This window comes from Capra hircus, chromosome 16, assembly GCF_001704415.2.
Source record: "Capra hircus breed San Clemente chromosome 16, ASM170441v1, whole genome shotgun sequence".
Lineage (NCBI taxonomy): Eukaryota > Metazoa > Chordata > Mammalia > Artiodactyla > Bovidae > Capra > Capra hircus.
The window spans coordinates 42,706,554-42,719,961 of record NC_030823.1 but is presented as its reverse complement, the minus strand read 5'-3'; the positions used below and the strand labels follow the sequence as shown (position 1 = coordinate 42,719,961).

The 13,408-nt window shown below is 54.5% G+C and overlaps 1 protein-coding gene across 2 annotated transcripts in view; it reads left to right on the top strand.

Moving 5' to 3' along the window:
• H6PD (hexose-6-phosphate dehydrogenase/glucose 1-dehydrogenase) overlaps positions 1 to 13,408 on the top strand; it is a 40,031-nt gene that overhangs the window by 18,747 nt on the left and 7,876 nt on the right. For both annotated transcript variants that reach the window (XM_018060388.1, XM_018060387.1), the window contains exon 4: positions 12,359 to 12,628. In XM_018060388.1, coding sequence (XP_017915877.1) covers positions 12,359 to 12,628 — 270 coding nt within the window. The remainder of the gene's footprint in view (positions 1 to 12,358; positions 12,629 to 13,408) is intronic.

Sequence of the window (13,408 nt, the reverse complement as noted above, 5' to 3'; positions counted from 1 at the left end):
GAGTCATCTCTTTGCATCAGGTGGCCAAAGTGTTTTAACCATCCTTCTTGATATTTGATGTCATTTGTAGAATCTATATGAAGCCAGGAGCTGGGCAAAGACCCTTCCTTGCAAAGGTACCTTTGAATGTCAGAGAAAGGAGAGCAGAAAGGAAGACAGAAAGGTAGGCCGAGGCCTGAGCAGATCTGTTAGCCGTGGCAAACCCATGGCAGGGAGAATCTTGGGTTTGACAGCTAGTATGACGGCTGAGGTTTAGAGCTAGGGCGGCCCGTGGCTCTGCCTTCAGGGCTGCTGTGTGGGACCAAAGCACCGGCCCGGTTGCCTTCAGGATGTGGGTTCCAAGAGTGGGTCTTATTTTTGCCAGCTCCAGAGTATATGCTGCTTCACTGGGCCCAGAGCAGGGCAGGCCTCGGGGACCCACCAGATGTGTGGGGCTCACAGCCAGGGCGGGGCTGGTTCAGACCGCTCTCCTTGTCCGAGGTGGCACTTGCGCGGCAGCTGTCCTGGGTGCCGCATCTCCCTGGCCAGGTGTGTACACAGGCCTGATGGTGTAGGGTGGGATGGCTTCCCGCCTCTGTGCTCATCCCTTCAGCCAGGAGCTGTGGACCTGGGTTCTCAGGAACAGCCAGAACTGAGGGTTCTCTTCCCTCTGCCTCTATCTGTTTCTCCTTCTCCTTCCCTCTCCTTCTGTCTTGTCTCTCTCTCCTGGGCCTAGGGGACCCAGAAGGACAAGCAGTGTCTGCATCCCCAGGGAGGGGCCTTGTGCGTCCCCAGCATTGATCCTCTCTCTCCCCTCCCAATCTGCTTCAGGGCCCTGCTGGACTCAAGCTCAGGCTGGAGAGAGAGGACAGGAGCTGGGGACCCTGCAGTCACCCCCCATGGCCAGTAACCGTCTGCCCAGCAGACCATGGCCATGGCTGTGCCTCCCCCCGGGGTTAGGGGTGGGAAGCCGCAGGGGGAAAGACTGCCCGCGCTGCCGGAGGTCACAGCGTCTTGCTGTCCTGTGAGCTCAGCCGGCAAGGTGCTGCAGTGAGGCTGAGTGCGGCCAGCAAGCATCCAGGCAGGAGTCCCAGCCCCGGGGTCTGACCGTTAAGCAGAAGGCCAGAGTGTGGGGGCCTTCTCCCCTCCCCTGCCCCCCTCACTCCCTCCTGTGCCAGGAAGCCCTGGAGGGACCCTGCTCCTGACTGTGCTGGAAGGGAGGGGGCTACGGGCCAGGCCTTGTCCCAGAGGGACCCTGCTCCTAGACTGTGGCCTAAGTGCTGGAAGGGAGAGGGCTACGGGCCAGGCCTGGTCCCAGACAGACCCTGAGTGGGGGCTTCTGAGCAGCACGGGGGTTTGGATGCCTCCTCCACCCCCCGCCCCACCCCAACCCATCCCCTGGCTCCCTCTTTCCATGCCTCCCTCCCTGCTGTGAGGTTTTTTCTCCTCTCCTGCCGCAGCCTCTGGCCCAGAGGAGTTCTCTGCAGTCGAGGCTGCTGCAGAGACAGGAGCGGGGAATAAAGGAGGTGGGGGGAGGGGAGCGGTCCTCCTGCAGCCCCAGCTCCCTCTCACCCTTGTCTGGGCCACCCCTCTTGGAAGTCCCATCCTGAGAGTCACAGAAGCCCTGGCCAACCACTCCCTTGGGGGGGGTCTCCCAAGGCAGCCCTCTGGGCCATCCAGGGAGTGACCTTGTCTGGGCCACTAGCCCGTGTGTGGAGGTGACCCCCACCCGCCCTCATCACGGCCATGGGGATGGGCTCTGCTGGAAGGGGGGCTGTCCTCATGGACTGAGGTTCAGCTGTCAGGCTAGGCTGCCGTCCCCCCACCTAGAAGTGCAGGGAGGGGGTCCCAGGTCTGTGGCACCCCAGAACCCAGGCTCTTAACCACTATGCCCTCAGCTTCAGTCTGTCCAAGCCCTCAGCAGTTGGCCTTCCTGTCGGGAGGTGCCCCAGGTGTCTCTCTCCCACCCCAGTTCCCCTCTGGCTGGAAGGCTCTCCTATTTTTTGGCAAGAGGAAGGAGGGAGCTTTCCTAAGGACTGTGTGGCTATCCCTGCTTTGGGGGCTCCCTGTTCTGACACTGGTCACCCTGAGGGTTGGAGTGACCGTACCATATGCCTCGCTGAGGCAGCCAGCATCACCAGGTACACGGCAGCTGTCCTGTCTCCTGGCCTGGTGTCTGTGGGGACGGTGAAAGGGGATGCTGGCAGCTTGCTCAGCAGGGCCGGTGCCCCACCCGGTGTCCGCAAGGTGAGCCCAGAGCCGCTGCTGGGCCTCCAGCCCGTGGGCCCACTCTGTCCTCGGCCCTCTCCCCGTTTTTATTCTTAGCAGTCCCAGAACCTATTGGTAGAGATGGCAGCCAGCTTTTCATTTTGTTTTTGCTTTGCTGGGAAAGTCCAAATCTCCCACTGAGGGGAGGCAACCGGGAGGGGGTTCTGGCCTAAGATCTGAAGGCTGCATGTTGGGCAGCCTCTGCATAGTGATGGCCACCCCTGTTGCCTCTCCCTTGGGACGTTTTTAAGGATTAGGTCAGATAATGCGCATGGAAACGCTCTACAAATGGAGACTGCTGTTCTCCTTCCAGTTGGGCTGGGAGGGGAAGCAGCAGCGTGTCCGTCTCTCTGGGCACCGGGTGACTTGTAGGTGACTTGTGTTGGGTTATATAAAGACGGTAAGTGATCTCCAATTCTCTCATGTCCATTCTTCACCTAATATTTTCTCTCTCTCACACTTATACATGTACCTAAATTTCCATGTATTGACAGCCTGCATAATGTATCCCTTTCAGTCTCTGTGTGTTTCTGTTCAGTCCTGTTTATATCACAGAATATGAATTGTTCTATTATTAGGCATCTCAGTTGTTTCCACTCTTTGCTGTTTTAAATAGTACTTTGCGAGCTTTTAAGAAAATTAAGGTATTCACATACCATAAAAGTTACCCTTTTTAAAAGTGTGCTATTCAGTAGTTTTTAGTATATTCACACAGTCACGCAACCATTATCTAATTATAGAACACTTATGAGCGTTCTGCGAAGTGTTTTTTCTTTAAGTGTGCTTCTGAAGTGGAATGACGAGACCAGATGGGTCAACATGACCTTATGGCTGTTTTTACATCTTACTGGACTGTTTATCAGAAAATTCGCAACAGCTGCATCCGTCACTGGTGGCATTCCTGCAGCTCTGTCCACATCGGGCCCCCGTCTTCCCTGTTCCTGCTCTTCTGGTGGGTTTGCAGCTGCTCTTCTCAGGGTACCTCGCATGGGGTGCTGCCCGGGAGGCTGTGAAGGCAAACATGACCCAGGAGTAGAGTGATGGGTCTCCCATACCTGCAGTCTTGTGACTCGGATGAGTTCAGTGTTTGAACAATTTTGGAGCCAAGTTGGTCTTTTCTCCCTGTTGTCCAGTCTGGTTGTGCTTTGTTCCAGAGGTCCCCACCCTCTGGGGTCTAATGCCTGATGATCTGAGGTGGAGCTAATGTAATAATAATAGAAATAAAATGCACAATAAATGTAATGTACATTTAATCATTCTGAAACTGTCTTCCCCCACCCCAGGTCCATGGAAAAATTGTCCTCCATGAAGCTGGTTGGTGGCGCTAGTGGTAAAGGACCCACCTGCCAATGCAGGAGATTTAAGGGAGGGGGTTTGATCCCTGGGTTGGGGAGATCCCTTGGAGGGGGGGCACGGCAACCCACTCCAGTATTCTTGCCTGGAAAATCCCAAGGACAGAGGAGCCTGGTGGGCTATAGTCCAGAGGGTCACAAAGAGTCAGACCCAGCTGAAGTGACTTGGCACGCACATGCATGCTTTATTCTATCCTTGTTCACGTATTTTTAAGAATCAGTTTTTTTGGTGGCGGTGGGTCTTTATTGCCGTGCTCAGGCTTTCTCTAGTGGTGAGCAGGGTCTGCTCTTGGTTGCGGTGCATGGACTTCTTGTTGCGGTGGCTTCTCTTGTTGCGGAGCACAGGCTCTAGGGCACGGAAGCTTAGTAGTGGTGGCTCTCAGGCTTAGTTGTTCTTCGGCATGTGGGATCTTAGTTCCCCGACCAGGGATTGGACCCATGTCCCCTGCATTGGCTGGTGGATTCTTATCCACTATACCACCAGGGAAGTCCCCCTTGTTCACATACCGATGGGATTTTACCCTTCAATTTTCAACCTAGGAGAGATACTAGGAGTCGTATGTGTCACTTTCAGGAAAAGTCAGTCCACAATAACTGGTGGTAACCAGAAAAAAATCACCTTGTTGGATGCTGTCAGGAGGACCAGCCCCCACCTGGGCTTTACCACCCTGCCTTTCCCCAATAAGGTGCCAGCCATGGGCCTGATCACTCCATTTTAACTGGAAAGACAGCTCCGCAGGAAAGGATCTAAGTCCCCAAATATGGGCTGTGCTAAACACAGGCTCACTTCCCCTCCCACCCCCAAGCTTGAAATTAAGGAATGAAGGAAGCTCTCTTTTACACAGCGGGTAGTAAACCTATGAATGCCTCCTCTCCAGGAGTGAGAGTGGATAAAAATAGGAAAAGGGCCACTTAGGGATTTGCTGAGCTAATGACTAGTAAGCAGATAACAGGACTCTTTAAGACTCTGCTGTGTTCTCTCCATCAAAAATTCATCTGCTCTCAAAGCTTTAACTGTCCTCTTTACGCTCCTAAATCTACTCCAATTCATTGATTCCAAGATACACATTTTTACATATTCGAGCCTCTCTGAAGTTGGGTCTACCATGGATGGGGTGATAGAATTGAATTGGCAGCTGGTTTCCATCTTGTTTCAGTCGCTTAGTTGTGTCCGACTCTTTGTGACCCCATGGATTGTAACCTGCCAGGTTCCTCTCTGTCCATGGGATTTCCCAGGGAAGAATACTGGAGTGGGTTGCCATTTCCTTCTCCAGGGGATCACTTGACTCAGGGATAGAACCCTTGTCTCCTGCATTGGCAGGCGGATTCTTTACCACTGAGCCACCTGGGAAGCTAAAACGTGAACTCCCTCAAGCCAGATCTTAGTTTCTGTCTCATTTTTGATTTGATGGAATTTAGTCTATCTCCAGCATTCATTGCCTTTCCAAGCCCTGGTCTTATATATATAATCTCTAGTTGCCTCTGAGATACTAATATTTTCACTGTATATCACCATGTCAGACCCAGCAGATTTGGAACTTAAACCATCACTGCATTGTTCTCATGAAATACTGTCTGCCTTTTCTAATTTTTTTTGGCCGTGGTGGGTCTTCGTTGCTAGTTGCAGTGAGCAGGGGCTTTTCCTCATTGCAGTGTGTAGGCTTCTCACTGCAGTGGCTTCCCTTTGCAGAGCACAGGCTCTAAGAGCGAGCAGGCTTCGGGAGTTTCAGGGTGTGGGCTCTGTAGTTGAGACTCGAGGGCTGCAGAGGGCAGGCTCAGTAGTTGTGGCACATGGACTTAGTTGCTCCACAGCATGTGGGATCTTCCTGGACCAGGGATCAAACCTGTGTCACCTGGTGAATTCCTAACCACTGGGCCACCAGGAAAGCCCTCTAACTTCTTCATTTTCAAATAGTGGCTGTTCTCCGGGTTGTCAGTTGTCTCTGACAGACCTTCTCTTGCAGCCCCTGTGCTAATAAAAATGCTAGCCAGTGTATATCAGTGCTTTCTGCATGCCAGGTATTGCTCCACACCCCATGTACATGTTAGCTCATTGATGTTCACAGCAGCCCCACTGAGCAGGCACTGCGGCCAGTCCTCTTTTATATGTGATGTGGAATCACTTGCCCGAGGTCACAGGGCTAAAAGAAGGCACAGCAGGTCCTTGAACCCACGCAGCCTGGTTGCAGAGACTGCAGGCCATAATCCTGCATGGCCTTTCATGGATCCAGCCAGTCATCGTGCAGTTTTCCCTCATCCACTTAGTGTCCTTATGCTTCACTGTTTGCCGTAGCCCTTGTTACTTCCTTCAGTTGCAGCCAAAGCTGTTCATTGATTTCATTCCCACCTGTCCCCTCTCTGTTCATTTTGCAAATCGTAGGTGGCTTAATCTTCTCACAGCACCTCTCTCAGGGTTCCACCTCCCTACTCTAATAAAAAAAGAGTTTTATTGAGAGATAATTCACATATCAATTTGTTGTTGTCTAGCCTCTGAGTTGTGTTGTGTCTGACTCCTTGCAACTCCATGGACAGTAGTTTACCAGGCTCCTCTGTCCATGGGATTCTCCAGGCAAGAATACTGGAGCGGGTAGCCGTTTCCATCTCAGGGGATCTTCCCAACTCAGGGATCAAACCCAGGTCTCTTGTGCTGGCAGGTGGATTCTCTACTGCTGAGCCCCCATCATATAATTCACTTACTTAAGTATAGAGTTCAGCGGGCTTTGGTATATTCACAGAGCTGTGCATCCATCACTACAATCAATTGCAGAACATTTTCATCAAAAGAAGCTCTGTATTCCCCCCTACTCTGATTAGCTGCCACCCTCTGATTATGCCCCTCATCCTTCCAGCCCTGGAAACCACGAACTTACTCCCCATCTCTGTGGCTTTGTCTATTCCAGACATTTCATGTAAATAGGATGTACAGTCTGTGACTTTCTGGGTCTGGCTTCTCTCACTGAGCATAATGTTCTCAAGGTCCATCCACACTGTATAGCCTGTGTCAGTGCTTCATTTCTTTTTTTTATTAATTATTTTTAATGGGAGGACAATTGCTTTACAATATTGTGTTCATTTCTGCCACAGATCAACATGAATCAGTCACAAGTATACATATGTCCCCTCCCCCTGCCACCCCATGCCACCCCTCTAGGTCATCACAGAGCACCAGGTTGAACTCCTTCTGTTATACAGCAAATTCCCACTGGCTGTCTTTTTTACGCAGGGTGACGTCTATGTTTCAGTGCTACCTGCTTCATTTCTTTTTATTGCCAGATAACATTCTGCTGTGTGGATGGATTCACCACATTTTATTTATCCACTTATCAGTTAGTGGACATTTGAGCTCTCTCCTTTTTGGCTGTCATGAATAAGGCCGCTGTGAACATTCGTGTACAGGTTTTTGTGTGGACATACGTTTTCTTTTCTCTCGGGTGTCCACCTAGGATTGGAGCTGCTGGATCGTGTAGTAACTCTGCTTAACTGGTGAGGTCGAGGACGTTTAATAGCTCCTCAAGCCCCTCAATCTCCTTTCCAAAGCCCTTTCCATCTGTTCTCGATCTCTGCTCTTCCGAGTCACAGACTGGCTGCTTCTGCCAGACTAGCCAGGCTCACCCCCATCCATCATCTGACCTGTGTGTCGGGGCCTCCGCCCTCTGGCTTACGCTTCTCACTCCAACCAGGACGTGGCTCAGGGGCAGAGTCGGCCCCCCACATACAGTTCTTTGAGACACACAGCAATTTAAAAAATCTGAAATATTTGTACACTTGAGATTGTACTTAATGATTCAGTTTTTCATGTCCTCCGTATAAATGACAAGGTTCGGTCACTGTGGGCCCACATACCTGTGAGGCACTCCCTGCCTGACTGCAGCCAAGGGACACGGCCCTCCTTGTCCTCCTCACACCTTTCCTGGCCCATGAGGTGCTGAGCCCCTAACCCCTTGCGTCGACCCCCTGCACCCAACCAAAAAGCCCAGCTTGGTTTCCTGCTTCAGCCACCAGCCTCCACTTCTGAAAGCCACCAAGAGCCCATGCTGCTCAGCCCCATGCCAAGAGCCCCGTTCTGCCGTGCGGCTGTTTGGGTGGGAAGTTACAGGGAGCCAGGGAAGTGGTGAGAACGGCAAGCTCTGGGACCTGCTTTGTTGCTGTTTAGTTGCTAAGTTGTTTCCGACTCTTTGCGACTCCATGGACATAGCCCACCAGACTCCTCTGTCCGTGGGATTTCCCAGGCAAGAATATTGGAGTGGGTTGCCATTTCCTTCTACAGGGGCTCTTCCTGACCCAGGGATCCAACCTGTGTCTCCTGCATCTCCTGCATTGCAGATGGATTCTTCATCGCTGAGCCACCAGGGAAGCCCCTGGGGCCAGCTGCCTAGGTTCAAATTTCAGCTGTGCGACCTTGGGCAAGTTGCTTGACTTCTCTGAACCTCAATTTCCTTACATTGTATTTATTTTTATGTGTTGAAATATGTATTTGTTTATTTGGCTGTGCCAGGTCTTCATTGTGGCAGGATCCTTAGTAGCGGCATGTGAACTCTTAGTTTTGGCATTCGGGATCTAGTTCCCCAACCAGGGATCAAACCCGTGCCCCATGCATTGGAGTGTAGAGTCTTAGCCACTGGACCACCAGGGAAGTTCCTTTTTACATTTTAAAATGAGGGTAGTAACAGGACCTCTGTACATGTTGTTACTGTGAGGGATAAATGGACTGATACACATCCGCCATTATTGCTATCCTATTATCTTTTTCTTGATGTCTTCTCAGTGATATTGTGAGGACTTTGGAAACCAGACCCCCATGGGGCTGGGAGCTGAGCCTTGGTTTCCCAGCTGTGGGTACCTGGGGTAGTTTGGCTGCAACAGCCGGGCTGGTTGTCCTGTGTGTCCCAGGTTCTGCCTCCTTGACCAGAGCTGCAAACTCACGCTCCACTCCCGAGGACCAGACACCTTCCCAGGAGCTGACTGTGGGCCCCACTTCCTGCCCTGTGACACTGGCCCCACTACCACGCCTGGCCTGTAGGGCTGAACTCAGGCCAGGTGGTCCCTGCTCACCGTCCAGCTGGCCCGAGCCTGGCCAGGGCAGGTGGGCCAGGCAGGTCTGAACCAGGGGCCATTTCTTTGTGTGTTCGTTTGAATTAAGTATTGATCAGATAAAAAAAGAATGATTACACAATCCCAGGTGGCGCTAGTGGTGAAGAACCCACTTGCCAACACAGGAGATGCAAGAGACCTGGGTTCTATCCCTGGGTCGGGAAGATCCCCTGGAGGAGGGCGTGGCAACCACTTCAGTATTCTTGCCTCGAGACTCCCATGGACAGAGGAGCCTGGCGGGCTACAGTCCATGGAATCACAGAGTCAGACATGACTGAGCAGGCACACGGACACACACACACAATCTAGGTAACATACAGAACTGATATAACAGATACCAGTGAACTTGCCAACCTTGGGTCCCTCCGCTAGTCCTATCCCAGTTCCTCTTCTCTACAGTCCAGGTTTTAGGTGGACTTTCCCCTTGCTTCTTTATCGTTTCTGTGTGGATCCAGTTGCCGAAAACATGCTGTCTAATTTTGAAGAGTCATCATGCTGTGTGTGTGTGTGTGTGTGTGTTGTGTGTGTGTGTGTGTGTGTGTGTGTGTGTTGAGTCTTTTCTGTCTCTTGAACCTGCATGCAGGATAATCTGCACGGATCTGTCTTCTAATAACTGACTTGTTTTTTTACCGCCGACCTTTCGTAATCCATAAAACCTGTCTATGGAATTTCTTATTTCCTCCTGTATTTTTCATTGATTTGACATTCTGTCTATCCTGGTCATATTATATTTTCAAAGCAGTTTACATATTTACATCACATCGTCAGCTTGATTTCTCTGAACATAGAACCTCCGAGGTGGGTCCCTGGTGGCGTGTGTGTTCAGCTTCCCAGCTGCACAGTGTTCTGCGGAGTGACTGCTGCGCCGTATCTGATGCTTGAGATGCTGCAGGGAGCAGGCAGATGCAGTCCTAGCCTGATGGAGCATCAGGGTGGCAGGAAGAGCGAAGAACAGGCAGCACCAAGTTAGTCAGGAGAAGCAGCCAAAGACAGGGCCCTCCAGGAGGGCAGGCTGAGAGCTTGGTAGAACCTTCCGGAAGCCGAGACCTGAAAGACGAGCAGAAGCTGCTGGGCGACAGAGCTGATCCCAGGTTACAGGTGACGCACGCAAACCTCCGATAAGCAGCTGCTCTTCTGGTGGTGATGTCACCTTTTTCTGTACGTAAGGCTGTGGATTGGCCCGAGTCTCGGCAAGTCAGCAGAATGTGAGCCGTGCCATGTGAGGGGTTGTGGCATTTGACCACTGGCTTGTATGTATTTGAGTCACTGGTAGTCAGAGGTGGTTCTGAGCCCTGGAGGAGGAAGTGTGACGTGTGTGGTTGACCAGCTCCTGACTGCTCACCCCAGCCCCAGGCCTCTGACTTCTTCCTCTCATGTAGACAGGGATGGTGGTGGACCCGCCGTGCCAGACCCTGTGGGTGTAACAGGAGGGGTGCCTGGCGTCTCCACGCTGTGCCAGGTGCCGTGAGCATTGATGTCAGTGCCAAGCTCTGTGGTTGCTGTTCTTCCTATGTGTCACCTTCTTTTACCTTCTCGGTAACCCCATCCACTGGCCACCTGCCATTTCCACCTGTATGTTTTAGGCTTGAATACACCTGGTTTCCCCTCCATCAACCCCTTCCTCTACCCGGTCCCCTCATCTCAGATAATGTCACCATGCCCGTTTTCTGCTCCGGCCTGAGCAGACACCTTCCCAGGAGCCAACTCCCCCTCCACCACCCCGAGTCCTTGAAGCTGGCTTTGGCTTCACTTTTTCACTGGTGCTCGCCCGCATGGGTCAGCTTGCCTGCTAAGTTGCTTCAGTCATGTCCAGCTCTTTGTGACCCCATGGGTCATGGCCCACTAGGCTCCTCTGTCCATGGGATTCTCCAGGCAAGAATACTGGAGTGGGTAGCCATTTCCTTCTCTGGGGGATCTTCCAACCCAGGGATGGAACCCGCGTCTCTACATCTCCTGCATTGGCAGGCATGTTCTTTACCTCTAGTGATACCTGGGTCAGCAGGTCCAGTCAGTTCTGACTCCAGAAGTGCCATCCACCCTCTCCAGCTGCTGCACTCCATCACTTTCGTCCAGGTCCCAGCATCACCCCCCGCCTCCCGCAGGTCCAAGTATCACCACCCACCCAGGTCCCAGCATCACCACCCACCCAGGTCCCAGCATCACCCCCCCTAGGTCCCAGTATCACCCCCCCATGTCCCAGCATCACCCCCACCACATCCCAGCATCACCACCCACCGAGGTCCCAGCATCACCCCCTCCCAGGTCCCAGTATCACCCCCCAGGTCCCAGTATCACCCCCCTCCAGGTCCCAATATCACCCCCTCGCCCATGTCCCAGCATCACCACCCACCCAGGTCCCAGCATCACCCCCCTGAGGTCCCAGCATCACCCCCCCCTAGGTCCCAGTATCACCCCCTGCCATGTCCCAGCATCACCCCCACCACATCCCAGCATCACCACCCACCCAGGTCCCAGCATCACCCCCCCCTAGGTCCCAGTATCACCCCCCCCTCCAGGTCCCAGTATCATCCCCCGCCCCATGTCCCAGTATCACCCTCCACCATGTCCCAGCATCACCACCCTCCCAGGTCCCAGTATCACCCCCCCAGGTCCCAATATCACCCCCCCGCCCATGTCCCAGCATCACCACCCACCCAGGTCCCAGCATCACCCCCCTGAGGTCCCAGCATCACCCCCCCAGGTCCCAGTATCACCCCCCCGCCACATCCCAGGATCACCACCCACCCAGGTCCCAGCATCACCCCCCCTCCCAGGTCCCAGCATCACCCCCCCAAGTCCCAGTATCACCCCCCCACATCCCAGCATCACCCCCCACCCAGGTCCCAGCATCACCCCCCACCAGGTCCCAGCATCACCTCCCTCCACTCCCCCCACCCCTCCACCACCTCTGGGCCGCCACCTGGTCTCCTGCGGTCGACCCCCACAGCAGGCCAGGGCGTGACTGTGTGGAGGTCTTGCCATCTCCTGCTTCAGCCCCTGCACTGCCTCCCTCCCCTGAGCCTGGAGACAAGGCAGCCTCTGCCCCTCATCCTACAAGCCCCGCCCTCCCAGCCTCGCCCTCCTGCTCCCCTTCTTCTGGTGCCTGGCAGCCAAGCTCGTCCAGCCTCAGGCTTTTCCTCTCTTAGCTCCCTTTGTCTCTGCCTGGCTTCTTGCAGGGCTGCCCCTGCACGTCTCAGAGCGGACTCCTTATTACCCTCTGCCATGAACTCTGTCTGTAATGTCTTCATTGGCATTTCCTCCCTCCCATCTTGCCCCGCTCTCCCCGACTATAAGCCGAGGGCAAGGACCCAGCACCTGTGTGGGCTTGGTAGGGGGTGACAGTGAGCCCCCTTTGATGGCAGGATGTGGAGCAGAGACTTGGAAGTCAGGTGACTCACCCAGGGTCACACACCAGCAAGCTGCCCAGGCCCTCACCACGATGCCTAGCTTCCCGGGACCAGAACTTTCCCCAGGCAGAGCCCTGGAGAGGTCCACGGGGTCTGACACATGGTGGGGTGGGTCTCGTTGGCTCAGGGCTGCCCGCCCCCTTCCTGCCCAGTGCTGCTCTGGCACTCCAGACTAGGGAGTGTGGCTGTGGGCACAGGAAGCACAGGCAGAAGTCAGCCACGTGCCCAGTCCTTATGACTCCTCCCCCACCCCCCCGCCAGGCCGCACCAGCTTCTACGAGGAGTACGGCGTCATCCGCGACGTCCTGCAGAATCACCTAACGGAGGTCCTCACACTGGTGGCCATGGAGCTGCCTGTCAACACCAGCAGCCCGGAGGCCGTGCTGCAGCACAAGCTCCAGGCCTTCCAGGCTCTGCGGGGCCTGCAGAGGCACAGCGCCGTGCTGGGCCAGTACCAGGCCTACAGCGGGCAGGTGCGCAGGGAGCTGCAGAAGCCAGACAACTTCCACAGCCTGACGCCGACCTTCGCAGGTGGGCCCCCAGGGCCGGGCACGGGCTGCTGGGCTGCCCCCTGCCCGCCCCCAGGTGGAAGCAGTCCTCCCAACACAGACCCCTTCAGGGTGGATCAGGAGGGGCTGGAAGTGGGATTTTGTCAAGGTGCTTAGAGGCGAGTGAGAGATGTCCCTGCCTCCCTGGCCTTCTGCCAGCATAAAGCAGTGGGTCACCTGCTGGCTCCCTCTGGACAGAGGGGTAGACACCTCAGTGGTGATCTCTGTTTAGTCCATGGATGTTTCCAGGGCTTGCCCAGCTGGGCTCAGACCTGGCTCTGCCCTTAAGGAGCTTATCCGGCACACCTGGCTGCCACGCAGCACGCCAGGCAGGCAGGTGCCCACTGGGGCACTTGCACAGGCTCAGAGCTTTCTGGGGGTGGCCGGCTCCCTAACACTGACGTCCCAACCCCCAGCACCAGAACAGCAGCTGCTGGTTGGGCGCTGACCGCATGCCCAGCACTGTGTGCACATCATCTCATTTAATCCTCCCGTGCAGACACATCAGGAAGGTGTCGTCATCCTCACTTAGAGGTGAGGGGCTGTGAGGCTCGGTGAAGTTGCTAGAAACTTGCCCAAGGTCACACAGAGATAGGCCATGGGAAAACCAGGTTTGCAGTTCAGTCTGAAGGGCTCTCTGCGTCTGACTCTCACCGCCATGGCCCCCTGCAGGCCTCCTCAGCTGCACAGTGGTTCCCTGCAGGCCTGTGGCTGAGATGCCTGGCTCCCCCCTCCTTCCCCCCCACCCCCATATCTGATGGCC